General features: G+C 41.2%; 1 protein-coding gene across 3 annotated transcripts; it reads right to left on the reverse strand.

Annotated features, from left to right (window-relative positions):
• Positions 1-155: 155 nt before the first annotated feature.
• On the reverse strand, positions 156-15,821 carry mfsd1 (major facilitator superfamily domain containing 1). Of its 3 annotated transcripts, XM_050068364.1 has the most exons (17): positions 15,562-15,821; positions 15,326-15,378; positions 14,976-15,088; positions 14,805-14,847; positions 14,623-14,690; positions 13,951-14,059; positions 13,754-13,856; positions 13,192-13,290; positions 12,871-12,982; positions 9,998-10,054; positions 9,588-9,744; positions 7,484-7,581; positions 7,261-7,373; positions 7,108-7,155; positions 6,861-6,927; positions 1,998-2,103; positions 156-677 (listed from the first exon to the last, which is right to left on the reverse strand). In XM_050068364.1, exons 1-17 carry the CDS (start codon positions 15,725-15,727, stop codon positions 618-620), a joined length of 1,572 nt encoding a protein of 523 aa, XP_049924321.1. In that variant the 5' UTR covers positions 15,728-15,821; the 3' UTR covers positions 156-617. The 3 variants fall into 3 exon arrangements, with proteins under 3 accessions (XP_049924321.1, XP_049924338.1, XP_049924329.1); XM_050068381.1 differs by lacking the exon at positions 1,998-2,103 and having other exon boundaries at positions 623-677; positions 15,562-15,818; XM_050068372.1 differs by lacking the exons at positions 156-677; positions 1,998-2,103 and adding an exon at positions 2,252-4,842 and having other exon boundaries at positions 15,562-15,817.
• Between the last annotated feature and the right edge of the window lie 4,023 nt (positions 15,822-19,844).

A 19,844-nucleotide genomic window follows, 5' to 3' on the forward strand; every position in this document is an offset into this window, starting at 1 on the left:
TCTATAAACTGTTTAATATTTCCTTTTATTGTTTTAAATATAAGAATGTGTATCTGGCAACATTCATCAGAGAAGGCACTGACTTGTGAGGCATCCTTTTTTGTACACTTGCATCCTATAAAACCTGAAGGATCAGCAAAAGTAAGGAACTAAGTCATAGTGTAAATACTGAGCCTGCAAAATGAGGTTATTAAAAAGCAATGATACTGTGGCCACAGGTGATGCTGAACATTTGGGGGAATTGGTGCCCTCTGTCGTTTGCAGAGGGCTGAGTCTCTAAAACAGACCCTTAAACAGCAGGAAGGCAGCATAAAACATCAATACAATTTTACATGACACAATCTCCAAGAAAAAAACTGCACCGTTTGTGGTTTCTATTAAAAAAAAGCCTCAATTGTGGAGCAACTGGAAATGAGTCCAAAAATAGTCCCTATAGTGATAATAATGAAAGAAAACACCCTGTCAGTCATGTGAAGGTTAAAAATACCTTAAAGTGCTACAGTATCTTGTTCAAACAGGGACACTCTGTATCATCCTCTTATTTTTTTTGTTAGTGCATACTTGGCTGGAGTCACAGAGCTACAGTGTTGGAGGAGCAGACAGCTGAATGAAGGGCATCATTTCAGAACACTCCTGTGGGCAAGTGATGACAGATGGGTAGAGCAGTGGTCTGGGAGCTGAGAGCAGAGAGGACAAGAAAGATTAAGTTAGAAAAGAAAGCTACAGTGAAAGAGTTACTTGTGTTTAATTACGAAGTGTAGCAGTAAAGCCAACCCTCCGAGCCTTAAGGAGAAAAATAATGTATTGCCAGTGTCAAGATTAGAGGCTGAATAAATTAATAGTTTTCTGTTTGAATTATGTCTAATCAGAAGTGGTGTGTGTGTGTACGTACACTTGTACATGATACATAGTGAGGACCAAAAGCATATTCTAGCACAGTGAGGACATTTTTGAAAGGGGAGACAGTTTGGCAAGTCCCACTTGAGGGTAAGGACTTTGTTGTAGGGTTCAGCTCACAATAAGGGTAAAGGTGGATTTATACTTGTGCATCAGCTCCATGCAGAGCCTACGCTGTTGTGAGCATCTATACTTGTGCGGTGGTGTGTCTGTGTCACTCTGCAGTTACACTTCCAAAACACTAGCTGGCGGCATGGTTTCTGTGAAGTAAGTTTCCGTGTACACCCAAACCACACACAAAACACGGCTTAATAGCAAGAATTTCAAACACAAGTGCACAAATTGGCTTCTTTATAACTCGCAGGATTCACAGACAAAGCGCTTGTCTTTCACTGGACACATTTTCCCCACAAATACTACATGCTAATGTTTTTAGCACAAGCCTATAGCATTTTACATTGTATAAATTTGCCTAGTGGCTAGCAGATATTTCCTATACTCATTTGAAACCAGGGACAACAGCAACACTTAACAAAGGTAACGTTACAAAATTCGGCTCCATTACAACTCCCAATGTTCACCGACAAAACGTTTTCCAAACAAATACAACATGCTAATGTTATTAGCACAAGCATATGGCATTTTACATTGTATAAATTAGCCTAGCAACTAGTGAAGACTTACACTACTCATATGAAGCCAGGTTAAATCACACACAAGATTTAAAATGCTATTTTGTGGAGGCTTTATTGTCTTTGCAAATTATTGTTTCTTATCTGTAAAATTAAAGTAAATAAAAGCTTTGTTTCCCCTAAGGGGAATGGTTTTAGACAGGAGGTCTGCATCGTCGTGACGTGTAGGCCTACTGTAGTTACATTTCTGGGGAGGTGCACATTAGGCTATGCCGTAGTTATGACGCTGATTTGACGCAGAAGTATAAATCCTGCTTTAGGGTTAGGGTTGGCGTTAGGCATTTAGTTGTGATGGTTAAGGTAAGGGTAAGGGGGCTAGGGAATGCATTATGTCAATGAAGGTCCTCAAAACATAGAAGTACAAGAATGTGTGTGTGTGTGTGTGTGTGTGTGTGAGTGTGTGCATACCTGTGCGCCCAACCTTGAGAGGTATCGGTTGCGTAAGCCAAAAGCAGACATGGGTGCTAATCTAGCATGCTCACCCTCTGTCAGTTTACTGGGTCGCCTTTTAATCCTGCAGGAATAACAATGTTGCCATCTTTATCATCTCTGCAGCCAATAGGCAGGATTAATCAGCCACAATAGCCAAATAACTTATTAATACATGTGTTGGGAAAAAAAATGCTGCAGAAAAATGCTGTACAATAACAAGAGAATTCAAGTGTTTTCAAAAAATGTGTTTAATTAAATGCCATTCTTCCATTAACAATATGGTATCAAATGTGATTTGGTTCTACAAAAAGGTTTCTTCTTTAAGTGACTGTCCTTCAAATCTCACTGTCTTTGATTGTACAATGGATCTTCTGTAATTTCTCAGTCGTATCATTTCTTGACCACAGCTCCACAACAGTTAACACAAATATCAGTAAAGCAAAGACTGCCCTGCTGTCTCAACACCACAGTGCACATGAGCGACAGGTGAGGAGAGCAGTATGTCTCTGGCTGTTAATGTGCAAACACAATGCTTTAACTCAATGCTACTGACCGTCTTCTTTCAAATTTGGGCATTAAATAGTTACTTAACACCAGATTGAACTGCCCTCTCTGCATCACCTGCAGCATCACTGACAGGTTTAGTAAGAAGTTTAATAGTGCACTTCTGCATCACTGAAGCAAGACAAAAGTTAAAGTGGGGGATGTCAGAAAAAACAAGATTCTCAGGGAGTGTTAAGTTGCTCTTAAAAGAATACTTCACCCGCAAAATGACCATTCGTATGTCGATTGCTCACCACGTTTCATTTGATTCTTAATGAAAACTTTTCCCACAGGCCTCCACATTGAACAAAGACTCGAAAAACAGGGAGAATTCTTGATGAATTTAAAAACAGCAAAACTATATCAAAACTTTCATTAACAATGACACTACTCATGCAGTATAACACAAGTCTAATCTATCCACTCATATATTCAGTATTCCCCAAAAAATTACATTTCCAATGGTGAACTGAATGGAAAGTGAAATTTTTATGCTCTTTTCAAAGCCAGACTCCACTGACAAAAACTCACAGAACACAGCAGCTGCTGCTCTACCACTGCCTCCATCTGTTAGCTTGTTTGCATTGTTTTGTTACTTTGGTGAATCCAACTGAAACTTTAAAACACTTCAGTCTCAAAATAACTTAAATAAATTAACTGATCGAGGCCCTAAACAGAAAGGCAGCTCCAGAGTTCAGCGAGGCAAAATTACTGTTTTTGTCAATGAAGTCTGGCTTTGACGAGAGCAAAGATGAATTTCACTTTTAGTTCAGCTCCCCGTCAGACAAGGCTGCCTGTTTGGGGAGTACTGAGCATATAACTGGATAAATGAGACTTGGATTATACTGCATGAGTTGTGTGAGAGTTTGTAAACAATTTTTTTGATATAGTTTTGCTGCTGTTAAACGTGGACCCCCTTGAACTTCAATTCATCAAGATCTTCACAAACCCAACATAACAGGGGGTGTGCAACTAATATACGAATGATCATTTTGTGGGTGAAGTATTCCTTTAATATTTCAAAGACTAATTTGCCCAACTGAGGTAGTGAGTGTTTATCAGACACAGTCTGCGACCCTGATAACAACACAGGGAGATAAATCTCTTCCTACATTACTGGAATGGTGAGAGTTAAACTGAGTGCATGGATATTCTGTCTCATCGTTCAAATGAAGCGAGCAACAATTTGGGGGCAGTGCTTACAAAAAGTAAATTACCTGAGCTTGATAAAAGAGCAAAACACCGTCTACAAAACATAATTCATAAGGGAACTGATTCTTTAAAAGGTCACATTAATAAAAGTGTGTAAGAAAAGTTAAAACTGTGAATATCATTACACGGGTAAATGCTTTCCAAAGTGTGGCTCTCTCTTTCTCTTATCTTACTTATCATTATAGTAATGTACCATTTGATGATGCAACAGAAAATAAATCTTTATGAACCTCCGAAACCAGCCGAGAGCAGATAAAGGAATTAAGAAAAAAAATTGAGCAATAAAGATTTAAACAATAAAGAGCCATGCTCTTTCTGAGATTATGCACCATAAAAGGTCAACGATGCATATGATTAAAATTGAATATGAACTCACTAAGCAAAGTCCAGTAAGGAAGATTTTGGTTGGCAATTATTGTGAATGCTGACAGCTGATATGTGCATAAATGAAATGCTGAGTTGAATGCAATCAGGCAAGTAACAGAGTCCTTCTGAAAACAATTTGTAAAAAGAAACATAAAACCATTTAAAAACATCCACAAAGTCCTATATACATTTAGAACAATTCCATTATCAGAACCCCATATTATAAGTTGCATTTGCAAGTAATAAAATCAAAAAATATTTATAGGCACCGTTCCACAGGATATAAGTCTTATCTTTCGCTGAACATTTAAAACAGTCAAAACACTTCTGAAGCATCTTAACTCTTTTCAGTAATAAAATTTCACGCTCACACACACACACACACACACACACACACACACACACACACACACACACACTGTGGAAACTGAATATCAGAGAAGTCAGTATGGGAGGTCAGTCGATCTGTGTCATCTGTCAGTGTCCTCAAAGGAATATAATAAGCTATTAATACCCGGTGGGTTATGTAATAGCTGGAGCCAGACAGTCAGTTCTGATGGGAAGAGTCACAGGTGACAGCACTGGGCGGAGTCAGTAGCGCAGTCCCGCCCCATGGCAGTTGATTGACAGCTCTGGGGTTGGACAGTGCAGCCTGCTGGCTCCAAGCCTAGGACTATGTGTGTTCCCTCATCATCATCATCTGGAAAATATCCGTCACAGAACAGACCAGAAAATGTTAGTTTGTATTTTCACAAAGCATAAGCTTAAAACAAAGAACAGCATGTACTGTAACAGATTACACAGATACACTGATAGAGAGACAGAGAGATAGACAAAAACAGATCTAACCTCAATGCCTGTTCAGGACGACCACTCACGTGCCATTAATGGGAACCGAAACTATCATAATACTAAAAGAAACTGTGTGGTTGGATGTCAAACACAGAAATAAACCAACCACAGGTGGTGTGCTATAGACGCGTGCTCTAAATAAATGTAGCCAATTGGTCTGCTGATACAGCAACCGTTTCCTCCATCATGCTGTGGTTAATGAAGTCCTGTTTCACTCTATTAAAAACATCTTTTTGCATGAGTGCTTTGCCACCACCCAGGAAGATGAGTGAAGCCTTTAAGCAAAGCACGGTGACACACACCACAGCTAGCCAATATATAGCACGGATAATGCAAGGTGGGCAACCAAACAGTCCATTACTAGTAGTGCTGCATGATTTGATAAAAATGTGCGATTGTGATTTTGGTGGACAGTATCACGATTTGCAATTGTGATTACAATATAACAAATAAATGGTATCATGAGTCTTCTTGCTTGATTCAGTGTTACCCCTACATTATATCAGGGGGGCACTGACCTCACCTGATGTAGTTACTGTTATGGACAGTGTGTAAATGACCATCAACAGACTGTTTGACTGTTACGCACAGTCAAACACACTGCTCACACAGCAGCGCAGCACGGCACTGTACCCACACTTGGAGTTGGAGCGAAGCCTGTGTTGCGTTCAGGCGTTGTTACGTAAATGACAAATTCCAGCATATGAATAGGCCATAGCACAACACAGCAGCATGTCAAGTGGGCCGAACCCAAGCAAAATTTTGCTCAGTTTATCAATTGTTATTATATAGTGTGTTATGGAGTCTATGATTTCCCCGTGTCTCTTTGAGGTCTTGTCGTATGGCCTGACACTTACAAATGTTTGCGTAATTGTGCTTTGTTGTTGTTTTATGAGGCCCTGGCGGCTTTCAGTTGTCTCTTTGTCTTTAACATTACTTGGCTTGGCTTTCTTTCGCATGCACTCTGCGTACTTTTCTCTGTGCCGTCTCAAGTGCTGATATAGATTGGTCGTGTTGCCGCGGCGACTTTAACTTTTAAACGTTTACACAGCATGTCTTTCTGTTCAACGTCGCCGTACCTGAATCCAAAGTATCACCATATAATAGACGTTGCTTTTTTTTTCGCCACCAACTCAGCCTGTTCATGGTCATGCTCATGCTCTTCTTCAGCGTCTATGTTGGTCACTGCTGCACGCCTGGTGGTCACCTGACCATACGTGCTGCACACAGCAGGATAGCTTGTGGGCGTGATTTTAACAAACTCCACACAGGTTTCTTTCTCTATAAATTTGAATACTTGGAAATACATCAAAATTGACAGTGATAACTGAAACAGTGCACCTTATTACAGTTTTGCTGCAACAACCACTCAAGAAAATTAAATTAAAGCCCAATCAGGCAATCAATTATCATCTCTTTACACTCCTGAACCTTTTAAACTAGTAAAACCAGGCGCTGTAATACAGTAAACTGATGCATGATTGTGTGTGCAAGTCATGTGGCTGATCATATATTCTACACTCCAAAGAACAAATCCATAAAAATACCACCTGACTGTAACTATCACACTGAAAATCATGCTCAGTCTGTTAAATCATTTATTTTTATCTACCTGGAAACACAAACTAGAACAGAATGGAAATTTCTACTCATTTTAGTAGATTTGGACTAAGCTGACTGCAGCGAGTTGAGCTAAGGACACATCCAGAGTCAATTAGCACAGGAGCTTTTACAAGTGTCCAAAAATATGCCAGTGCCACTTGATTACACGAGTGGGTTGTTCATTATATTTTCGAGATGCTTGTGTAATTGTTGGGTAAGTGGGTGGGAAAGCAGTGACGGAGGTGAAAGGTCAAAGCTACTCACTCTGCGTCTGAAGTGGCTTCTTTCTGGAGTTTTGCTCTGGCTGCGGCTGACCGGTTCAAATCTCCTCCTGGAGCAAGAGAGGGAGATGGAGAGATTAAGAGGTGAGTGAGTGTGGTGGAGAGGAGGGAGGTGTGTGCTGAGGAGTGACAGAGTAAAGTGAAGGGATGGGTAGTTTGGGAAAAAAGCTGAGACAATATGGGGAGGGACAGCAGAGAGGAGAGAGTTCAAGGCTACAGTTTTATCATACCTCTGAGATAATCCACAAAGTACAGCGTCACCACTCCCATCAGTGCAACTGCAAGAAATAAGGGGGGGTAAACAATGTGAAGGATCACTGACAGTGTCACTTAAAAGTATCTCATCTCATAATCCATCACACAAACAGACAGAAGATACTGACAGCAGATACAGATGCAGAAAAACACTTCCAAAATCAGGTATCCTTTGGTGTCGAGGATGGCTCCTGCTGCCATGGCAATGAGAGCGAGTCCCAGGTTCTGGATCGACTGCATGCTGGTGGACAAAGGCAGACGATCGACATCAGCGTCAGTAAAAAACACCAATTATCAGTCACTGTGACTATGTATGAGATCAGTCATAACATTGTCACTGCAGGCACATACAAGCCATAGGCCGTCCCCAGCTGATGCTCAGGTACCACGAATGCCACCATGGGCCACAGTGCACAGGCCAGTAAGGAGTAGGAGACACCCAGCAGGGACTGGAAAACAAAAGAGGACACACATGCTGTCATTACTTCAAATATTTCAAGTCTCTCCAAAGAAGAGTGGTGCTATAGAAATACAGGTTTATTCCATTCTTAAAGTCCCAGTTAAACAGACGTAAGGGTGAAGCAGAACATTTGCACGCTGTACAGGTTTAAATCAAATCCTTCACATTTGATTGTTTCACTATAAAGTGGGCGGGCTTGGTGCTAAGTGCGATACGGAGCTACAGCGGAGTCCGTTGCTGAGCAGTCTGTTTGCTCATCACACACTTTCCTCACCACTAGATCAGGAGGAGGACAACAGAGAGATGAATGAATTACATCTCCGCCACATTGTTTTGGAACAGGAATAAAAAATGCTTTGCCCACTGATATCCAAAAACACATCTTTCTCTATCTCTATACATAGCTGACCAAAGTTTCATATGACTAGATGAAATTTTGGAACTGTTTTACATGGTTTTATGGGGACAAAAAAGACAAGGATTTTGATGTAAAAAAATACTCTGATAGAGATTTTTGAGATGACACAGCATCACATTAAACCGGGGAAATAAAATTTTCATTTCAATGGGTCTTTAAAGCAAAACCCTGTGCTCAATATCTCAATATCTAACTCGCACTGCTATCCAGTCTGAGTTTAAAGGAATACTTCACCCACAAAATGATCATTTGTTCATCAGTTACTCACCACATGTTATCTTGAATTTGTACAGAGAACTTTGTTTTTCTCATATGCCTCCACTGTGAACGAAGAATCCAAAAACAACAAACATTCTTAATCAATTTAAGTTATGGGGGCTGCGTTTAACACCCTCACGCACAGTCAAGTGGCACGCCTCACCAACTCAGTGGAGCACAAGCAGAGTTTAAGCGCACAATTTTGCCCATGAGCACTACTCGTATGCCAAAGTGTTTTAAACCGTAAGGTTTGAGTGAAAATGCATGTGTTTGGGAAGCACTGGGCATACGACTGAGTAAATGAGACTTGGATTATACTGCACGAGTTGTGTATGAGTATGTAAACAGCCATTTGATATAGTTTTGCAGTTGTTAAACGCAGCCCCGTGACTTCAATTCATCAAGAATGCTTGCTGTTTTCAGGTTCTTCGATCACCATTGGGGCATGTGAGAAAAATGACGCTTTCTTCACAAATTCCAGGTAATAAGACATGACTAACTTAAGCCCCTTTTCCATTGCATAAAAAACCTGCTAACACATGCTAACATCTGGCTTTTTAATGTAATGGGAAAGGTAACAATCAGCATTCACACGCAGGTGATGCAGCAGTCACGAGTATTTATTGGCTTTGGCTCTGATTGGCATTGATGGGAACACAACAGCCTGTTGAACACGCAAATTTTAGCCCTGTAGGAGCCAGAATACGTACTTAACCTCTCATGTTTATAGTTGTTTAGGCTGCACACGTTCTTTGGGTCACTCTCACTTCCGGTAGTAATTGGCACAAGTGTGGGTGTGGTTTTACATTATTTTATCTGTTCATTCACTGGTGTGGTGGCTTTTAGACAAAGAGGGTGAGTTTTGGCTCCAATATTTTCTGTTGACCGCAATCATGTAATCACATCACGTAATCACAAGACCTAATATTTCATTTCATCTAATTTTGCGTTAGTTATCTCAGTTGTTTGTTAAATAAACCATTTTAAAACTTAATTAATTAGTTAATTTCTTTGTATGCAAACTTCTATTTTCCCTTCCAACTAAGGCTGGAAGCTCACTGCAAACTGATGGGTTTGCTTAGTGGGACAAAATTCAACAAAAACTTTAAGTGAACTTTCTGTTTTGAGGAAGCTGTATCCACACCCCCTATGACTAACAGTTATTCCATCAAGCTTGGAAACTATTACCTAACAACCCCAGTGAGAACTGACATTTATGCTCAGTGCAATTCCTTCATTCAGTTTGTCCTACAGCTGTGATGAATGTACAAGATAAGATTTTGTTAGAGTATAGTGCAAACGGTTGCCAGGTGCACTACCATTGCGATCCATGGGTTCCAGAAGGTGAAGGCCAGCATCATGTGAGCAGCGAGCGTGGCGACCACAGCAATCATTACCCAAATCACATTCCTCCCCGTCTTATCAACCATGAGGCCCAGAAGTGGAGATGCAGGGGCTGAGATGATGTACACAATACTGGGGAAGATAGAGAATGACATGCATTTTCATGACTGGAATCTAGACTAATCTAAATGTAAATGTGTAGTTCAAGCTAGTTAATGATGGAAATCCAAGTAAAGAAAATCTATCTGCAAAAGTCAGTCTTTAAAATAAGAAAAAATATACTCCACTATAGAAATGCAAAACCACCAGAAACCAAAGACTATAATGGTGTTAGTGCCTTCAGGTAGCTTGGTCTCAATGGCCTGTTACACCTGATGTGAGTTACCTGTTGACAGCTCTGGCCTCAGCTGGGGAGAAGTTGAACTTTTCAATGAAGAACACCCTGTAAATGAAAAGACATGGTGATGGGCTCAGAGTGCACACTGCTGCTCGACCTTCATATTGATGTGACCACAACAGGAGGAGAAATCAAGTTGACTCCCGCAGCAGGTAGCTCTCGCTCTTCCATACATTGTTTTCTGCTCCATTTGCATAACAAGTATTTGCTCTGCAAGCACTGACCCTCGGTGGAAAAACCATGTCAGTTGCTAAGTGATTTGAGAGTGCCTTTCAGAGAAGGAAATGCAGGTCATGATAGCCTCAATTGGTTTCTTTCACTGCAAACCCATTTGTCAAACCTCTTTCCATTCCTGACTCCCTCTCCCTCCCTTTGTGGTTCGATGACAACACAGCATTGTGAGGTCGCACTGTTGAATCTTTGCTCAGACGCAGGTATTGTGCTGATTTAATGGAGGTTCTCGATTGAATTCATAACACACTATTTCACTATAATACCACCTTCAAGTGAATTGTGTTTTTCTCAACTCAAGGACGAGTGTTGGTCAAGATATTTTCATCAGAACCAAATATGCTGTTCCATCATTTCAGCGTACAAAGTCCCTGATTTCAGAATGATGCTGAAAACACACCAAGCAAAGTCCAAGTGCAGCTCACCGCAATAATTACAAATTTCTAAAGCTGGTAGGTGTGCTCATGTGTTTCAGGCAGGGAGAAATTATGTGTAACACAGGTTAACATGTCACAGGAGTCACAGGACTCTGATTACTGATTGGCCCCACGATTTTGGGGGGAATGGTATTTTATGCATTTAATTTTCATTGATGTGATTTTTGCTGGGGTCTGTACCAAACTAGCTTGTTCCCTTACATCATGATGTAACATGATGTGTAGGCTGGAGCATCTCTGATGCACCACAATGCTTCATTTATAATGGTATGTTTTGATGCATTTTAACATTATCAAAAATTTGCAGCTCCAGCAATCTGGATTTTGCTCTTGGTCATATTGCATTTTCGATAATACTTCACTTAATTGTACAGCCCTAATGCAAAGTATGTTTGTCTCATACTTTATATACATCATTAAAACAGACTTTGTGGCATTATGGATTTATTGAACTGCATTATACTGTACAGGTTACCTAATAAAGTGATTGACACATGTACAATAATAATGATAATTACAACAAACCAACAACAATAATAAGTATATATATTTTGGAATTACACTGATCTAAAAGCCACTGACCAAGTATAAGCATAAAAGAATAATTAGACAGACGAGAGGGACCGACTGTCTTTGGTCATACAGATGAGACAATGATATGGATGTTTTAAGCCTAGTTCAGACCAAAGAATCATGACCAGATTAAATATTTTTAGAACGTTGCAGAGAAAATTCGCAGCGGTGTGAACTGGCCAGTCTGAGCTCGACTCAAGCCGGCTGATGGGGTCACCTGCAACTCAGCTTTTAGAACATAAAGCACGTCGCCTGTTTCAACAGCCAAATGGTTTAAAGTGAAGTCTGCTGTTCAAGTCAAAATGGTAAACGGACTGCACTGGAAATCCAGATGATGCCAGATGCCCCGCCCCTAGCAAATTCTAATTTGCACTGCACAGGGATCTGGCCCCGAAGAGCAGAGCCCGCTGAATCGCCATCAGACCAATCAGATCAGTCTATCTGACAGAGGCGGGCTCTGGGCGCGCGTAACATGATGAGGACAGCGCTGCGCCGTAGGAGTCGAAAAGTAAACAGCCAAGATGGCAGCCGCCGAAGGACCGCGTCCATACAATGTAGCTTTGGAAGAAACGCTAAGCCAACTACACTTATCTTTTTCCTAGAGAGAGGAACAGAAGACTGCCCTAGAAGCCTTCGCTTCCAGGAAGGACGTTTTTGTCGTTTTGCCGACGGGATATGGCAAAAGCATAATATATCAGTTAGCCCTACTGGTCGACAAACAAATGGGGCTTAGTGCAATGAATACGTCACCTTGTTTTTTGCTCTGATTGGCCATCGTGCTATCCAATTGCGTGCGGCGGCATTTGAAATGTCTCAGTTAGTGCCACCCCTTGGGTAGGAAGGGTGTATCGGTGAGGGCCAGACTCAAAATCTTTCTAGATTTGAGTCTGGATTTCCAGGCTACTTGTATGGCGCTTTTCTAGTCTTCCAACCACAGAAAGCGCTTCTACATTACGTGTCACATTCTCCCATTCCCACACGCATTCACACACTGGTGGCCGAGGCTACCGCACATGGTGCCACCTGCTACTCAGTGACCATTCACACACTTATACACCAATGGAACACCCATCGGGAGCAATTTGGGGTTCAGTATCTTGCCCAAGGATACTTCAACATGCTGGCTAGAGGAGCTGAGGATCAAATCACTCCTCAGTATGATCTTCCAATTGGTGGACGACCGGCTCTACCTCCTGAGCTTCAGCCACAGATGGCATGTTCACTTGCTGTAGCAGGTGCTCCGTCCCCACCGTGCCCTTTGTTTCCGTCCTCATTGCGTACTGGTGCCGGACGGTGGGTCGCTGTTGTATGTGCTTATGCAACAAATTATATTCAGCCACAAAATAAGCTTGAAGAGCTGGAAATAAGAACGGGTGTACAGAGAGTTGCTGCACAGAGATGATACACAATCTCATCTAGTTGCATTGGTGTGAACAGGCAAGGTTTAAGAATGGCGCATTCCAAGGAGTTGCCTGTTTCAACTTGTCTTGTTGTGAATCATTGGTCTGGATTGGGCATTACTTAAGTGACACAAAGATGTCTGAAGACCACCAGGGAAACCTTGTGTATATGTGTGTGTGTCTATATGTGAGAGACAGATGGCACTGATGTAATACTCACTGTCCCAGTCCAATAAAGGGGAAAATGGCGACATAGTAGCACACGCAAATGATGAAGATGAGCCACAGGGGGAAGGGAAAGTCTTTCACATCGGTCAGCTTGATCACCTCACCTAATATGCAAGATGAACACACATGCAGATCAGCTTCACAGCAATATATGCTTTCAACAACTGTGACAGAACAACGGCTGAAGCCAATGAACTGTGTGGCCAGAATGTCAATAACTACAAAAACAAAATGGGGGTGACTGTGAAAAACATTCTAGTAGTTATTGACTGATGAGGCCCAAGAGGAAAAAACAAAGATAAGACAGCATTACCAGTTTTGCCCTGTTCCTTTTGGAGGATCCTCTCTGCTCTTCTGTCGAGGAATCCCAACACCAAGGCACAGATGAGTGAAAACAGGCAGGTTACAGCAGCTACGGAGGAAAAAAAGAAATTCAAAACATTAACAGATATGGAGACCACAAAACAGAAAGTAGGGGAAATGTAAATTCAAGTTATGCTTTGGTGATAAGGTTATCAAGCAGTTCAAATAAGGATGTCTGATGGCTGCTGATTGAGTCTATTGTTCAAAAGTGGAAGCACTTTTAGCACAAATAAGAAGTGACTGAAGAAAATTATAAGAAGTGACACTTCTTCTTAGTCGTGTGACTCATCTGTAGCAGCCTGCAGCACTTTTAGTTCTCTATACCACTTCTCCCTATCGCTGCCGGCTGTGTTATCTGGGATCATTAGTAACAGAGAACGGATCTAGTATCTCTAACAGAAGCAGAGATGAAGTAACCTGAGTCTTCATGTTTCACACTTGCCAATTTCAAGTCTTCTCCTGAAGTGAGGCACACCCCTCCCGCTAAAGCAAAAGGGTGTGCTGATATTTACCTATCATGAGTGATGCGCCCAGTGTGGTGTGTCCAGGAGAGCCAACGAGGTCTGCGACACCGCTGTAGACCCGGCCCATGATGTTCATGTTCACTGTGCTGCCCTTGAGACCAGTAGAGAAGAGTTGTATGTTTACCATGTTCAACACGTAATTTGAAAGCATGTATAACTTCACGTCCTGTTGGCAGCGTCCTTACCAGGCGAGCCATGCTCAGCTGAAGCCCAAACACCAGATTTAGCTCTTTTCCTTTGAACCAGTTGACTGCATACGTGTTCTGGGCCACGGCCAAGGACTCTCCTCCGATACTGTCCAGGAAAAGGAAACAGGGAGGGGGACGTGTCAGCCATGTGATAGCACAAGATAACCTCCATGAACAATTTAGGGTCACACAAGGCTGAGTATTTGACAGGTTTAGATTTTCTGTGGCGATTTTTTCTTTAACAGTGCTAGTAAAAGGTACCAGATGTGGGGTGGTATCATGTGTAAGCATGGGTGGATTATACAACAATGGGCCCCTGGGCACAGATATGCAAAAGGCCCCACCACCTCTCGAACACAGGAGCAAGACACACAGACTTTTAAGTTGTTTTGCCTCTTTTTGTAAGCATTATGCATCTTTTTATGGTTGTCGCTCCGGTGTTTTTGATCATTTTAAGTCTCTTCCTGGTACCTATTAATTTGAGTAACATTGCAAGTAAAGGCCAATGGGGCCCCTGACACTTTCAGCACCTGAACCTGTGCCTTGTGGGCCCGTTCAGCAATCCATCCATGTGTGTAAGGGTGCAGAGAGCTGGTCCCTGGTATGTGAAGTTGTTAGATTATGATTTTAAAACACGTTTTTTATTACAATGGAAAATGATTTGCTCACCCAAATACAAAACGTCCAACTTCCATGAGCCAAAAACGATTCACTAAAGCTCCAGTAGCAAATATGACCTGTGCAGGGTGGAAAAGTTGAAATATATTTACACTAAATAGATTTTCTGCACCTACTGGTTCCCATTTATGTTGGTGCTTATATTCTCTGTCTATATGTTAAAGTAAACCTACCTGTCCAACACAGACGAAGAGGGAAAAGATGATGGTTCCCAGCCTATTAAAAAAAACAATGTAAGATGGCACTGCCAAGAAAGTGCAAAAAACCCGGACGCTATCACTTTCACTTTCACTTATGGTGAATACACTTGACTCATAATAGATGTGACTTAGTGGTCTCCATACCTGATGCCAAAAACCCTGTCAATCAGGAACCCCCCAAAGAAGCAGAGCACCACATTGGGCCAGGAGTACCAGGCGTACAGCTGCATGAACTTTGCAGTGTTCAGGTTCAGATCCTAGAACAGTACAGACAGACTCTTGTCCGTCACTTCATCAGTTATGGTTTTATTTTTCACCTTTAAAATCTCAGTGTGAAAACGGGTGTCTGGATAAATAAGATCCTGTAATGGCAGCACTTAGGAGTGGGTTAATGTGACTGTTGTGGTTGAATTATTACACAAGGGGATACACGTGAATAGTTACAGTTGTGGTGTATCACACAGGTGTGCAGCTTTCTACAGAGGATGAATTACCTGAAGGACTTGAGTTTGAAGTGCAGCTGGGTTGTCATAACAGAAGTAGCTTCCTGAAACAAATGACCTACATTAACAGACTATATAAACAATGATACTGCATTTCTTTAATGCCACGTAAGCCACGAAGGGAAACACTATCAAAAGCTTTCTTTATAAAGAATATAACTTATTAAATTTAGTCACAAATCTCCACATATTCATTAATTGGGGAAGTGAGGCTTTCCACTGCTCACCGAATCCCAAGAAGCACATAAACACCAGGACCACCACTCGGTGCAGGAGGTGGCTCGGGTCGCAGATGGCCGACAGCGGTCTGCCGTCTCCCCCGGCTGTGTGTCTGCCGCTGGAGCCCTCGTCCTCGTCTCCCAGTAGACTCTGCCGCTCCTCAAAGTCCGCCATGTTCGTTTGTTTGGGATTTGCAGGGGGAAAGTTTACGGCTGCGAGGAGGACGTAGCTCGGTCACATGATCCCGTAGGAATGTCACGTGGCGTTAGCCTAGTAGCTTGTAGCTCGAGCTATCCGGTGTTTATGTGGGCGCGTGCCTGCCGAGAAGTTCAGGCACCTCGCGTGAGCGCGCTCAGTATGTTAAGGAACGCGAGAGAGCCTGCAGTCGGTCAGCAGACTGTGATGACAGACGGGTAGTAACCAGTAACTTGATATAATGTTTTAAACACAGAGCACACATCCTAAAAGATGATGTATGTATTAATTTAATTTTATTTTATTTTATTTCATCATATTTTATTTTACTTCATTTTATTTCATTTTGTTTTTCTTCATTTTATTTTGTTTCATTTCATTTTATTTTATTTTATTTTACTTCGTTTTATTTTATTTTATTTTGTTTTGTTTTATTCTATTCTATTCTTTTTTTTTTTGTGCCCCTAGGTTATTATCTTCACACTTAGATTTTAATGGTACCTGTCACTCAAGATTAATATAACATTATACACACACTCACTCACTTTATTAGTTACACCTGTCCAACTGTTCATTAATGCAAATAGCTGATCAGCCAATCATGTGGCAGCAACTCAATGCATTTAGGCATGTAGGTCAAGATGACCTGCTGAAGTTCAAACCGAGCATCAGAATGAAGAAGAAAGGTGATTTAAGTTACTTTGAATATGCAATGGTTGTTGGTGCCAGACAGGCTGTTCTGAGTATTTCAGAAACTGCTATCTACTGGGATTTTCACACACACAACCATCTCTAGGGTTTACAGAGGATGGTCCGAAAAATAGAAAATATCCAGTGAGCAACAGTTCTCCGAAAGGCAACAGTAACTCAAATAACCACTGGTTACAACCAAGGTCTGCAGAAGACCATCTCTGAACCAACAACACGTCCAACCTTGAAGCAGATGGGCTACAGCAGCAGAAGACCACACCAGGTGCCACTCCTGTCAGCTAACAACAGGAAACTGAGGATACAATTCACACAGGCTCACCAAAACTGGACAAGAGAAGATTGGAAAAATGTTGCCTAGTCTGATGAGTCTGGATTTCTGCTGCAACATTCAGATGGTGGGGTCAGAATTTGGCATAAACAACCTGAAAGCATGGATCCATCCTGCCTTGTATCAACGGTTCAGGCTGCTGGTGGTGGTGTAATGGTGTGGGGATGTTTTCTTGTCACACTTTGGGCCCCTTAGTACCAACTGAGCATGGTTTAAACACCACAGCCTACCTGAGTATTGTTGCTGACCGTGTCCATCCCTCTATGACCACAGTGTACCCATCTTCTGATGGCTACTTCCAGCAGGATAACGCACCATGTCACAAAGCTCAAATCATCTCAAACTGGTTTCTTGAACATGACAATGAGTTCACTGTACTCCAATGGCCTCCACAGTCACCAGATCTCAATCCAATAGAGCACCTTTGGGGGGCTCTGCAGAAATAAAACTTGATTTAGCTTAGCTCTTTCCATTAGACGGTGTCTGTATGCATCTGAAGGCCCTAAGAATTTATAGTAAATTGTTATTATTATTCTGTGTGCACTGTACTGTAATTAAACTGTCCCCACAGATTAATTTATCTTGTGGGAACAAGGTACTAATTTGTGTGCACAAGATTAAATTGAGAAAAAAAAAGGTATATAGATGGATTTATAACACCTTGGGGGACGGCCTTGATAGAAATCATGTTGATTTGCAGATCTTTGGGTGTCAATGTGAAAAAGTTGTATTAACCGTCTCTACTTACAGGTGCTACTTAAAGAGTTAGATATGTAGGCCTACCAGGTTTGCACTGCACCACCTCCAGGAACCCTTTCAACCCGTCTTACATGTGATCATAAGTCTAGGCCATATGAGCCCACAGAGAATTATTACCCAAATTTATGAGCTCACACTCATTTAACCTCAGAGTTTACTACTTAATTTTTATGCCAAAAGCCTTGTTTTTTATGACAACCTGCAGTCTATTTCATGACCCTGTTTCAGCAGCAACAAGCAGACATTTTAAGCAATCTTTGAACCCAGTGCATGCTACCTACCCAACTACAACACACAGACAAGTAGCATGTGAAGTTTGAAAACAGAGAGCTGGACTCACATGCATATAACCTGTACATTTAACTCTATAGGGCATTAAGATGTGGGGGCTGTGTGTTTATAGCAAGCCGTTTTAACATTTAATAGCTAGACTGGATATTCATTACTGATATCTGCAACATAATTTTGCCTAGTCAAAACTCTTATTCAAGATATCTGTAATTAGATTTTGACTAGTCAAAAGTCTAATTACAGATATCTGTAATTCAGTTTTGACTAGTAAGATTCAAACTATTTTTGCCATTCATGTGGATATCTACAATTGTTATTTCGGATATCTGCAACTGAATTGTGGATATCTGTAATTCCAGTTTGAGATATCTACAATTTAATTTTGACTAGTCATAATTCAAGTTCAAGATATCTTTCATTATCATCAGTTGAAGATATCTACATGGTCCTTTCTAGATATCTTGAATTGAGTTTCAGATAGTCAGAATTACGTTGTAGATATCTTGAATTCGAATTATGACTAGTCAAAATGATGCTGTAGATATCTTGAATTCGAATTATTACTAGTCAAAATGACGTTGTAGGTATCTCAAACTGGAATTATAGATGTAATTGTAGATATCTATGTATTTGTAGATATCTATAATGAGAAACCCCATACTCATGAATGGCAAAAATAGTTTGAATCTTACTAGTCAAAACTGAATTACAGATATCTGTAACTGTAGTTTTGACTAGTCAGAATGACATTATAGATATCTTAAATTAAAATTCACACCTCTGATTTGCCTTTACAGTCTCAAAGTTAAGGCTACCTTTCTCTTCCTTCTTGTTCTGTTTCATTATTTCCACTCACTGAAGTTTGACCAGTTGAACAATGTTTCAGAATGACTTTTCTGACCCAAAGCTTAAGCCTAAACTCTAATAAGCTGCCCATAAGCCATTTCTCTGGGGCTTCTTGACATGAAGCAGTTTATAAACTTCTGCTGACTGGCATCGCTGACATGCAGATTTGACAGGTTTCTCTGACATGCAAGCTTTACCACCTTGTTTCATCAAGAAACTGTCAGCCCCACACCTGTGCCTGCCTCATATTTATCTGTCCCCAACTTGTGTCTGTGCATACTGCCAGGCAACATTATCTACGGGGTTTATTTAATTTCCATGAATGTCATTTAGAATTTCTCATAATTCACCACTGCGGGGTCATCTGTCAGAGGATTTAATCCGAGGGTGAAGAACGGCCCTTCCCCCGGCTGCAGTCGCCGCTCCGACCGCTCTGTAGCTCATTAATTTCCTGCCCAAATATCAGCTTCTGTCGTGGTCGACAGAGGGTGGGAATGGAGGAAGATCATATTTCATTATTACATTAATCAGACCCACGTACAGACACGATTGTAAATCAGGTGGGAGGTGACATTAATCCTGCAGAACCAGTTTGTAAATGTCCTAAAAGGCCGTCTTCGGGGTATTGCAGCATTGGAAAAAGTCAATTTATTCCAGTTCTATATATTCTTTTCTTCAATTCAAAGATTAATTACGCAGTGATGCTACTGCAATACTTGCAAATGCTGGCAGCGTTGCACAGCATTGTTGGCTTTGGTTTAGATTCAGTGCTATCAAAGTGCAAATCTGCGGCCGAGCAATATGAGTGTGCAAATCATGTTTGTTAGTTGCTGAATGATCAGTGCCTCAGACACTGGTAAGCACCAGTGGTCAATAAAAAGAGTCAAATCCATTAAGTAAACATATTCATCTCTAGTCAAAGCTTAGGGAAAATCAAAGTAACTTCCCCTATTTTTCGTCTGTGATGGTATATTTTACATTAGCCTAAGCATGAACTATGAATCATCATCAGAATCTGTGTCAACACTGCTGTGGTAGAGGAACTGGGTTCAGATGGTATGGTCTGCCTTTGTTGTACAGCCACCTTAGCTCTGTGCAAGAAGTAATAACCTTTTCTCTTTGTCTTTGTCTCAATCACAAATGCCATTTCATCACAGGCTT

Source organism: Epinephelus moara, chromosome 2, assembly GCF_006386435.1.
Source record: "Epinephelus moara isolate mb chromosome 2, YSFRI_EMoa_1.0, whole genome shotgun sequence".
NCBI classification, from domain to species: Eukaryota; Metazoa; Chordata; class Actinopteri; order Perciformes; family Serranidae; genus Epinephelus; species Epinephelus moara.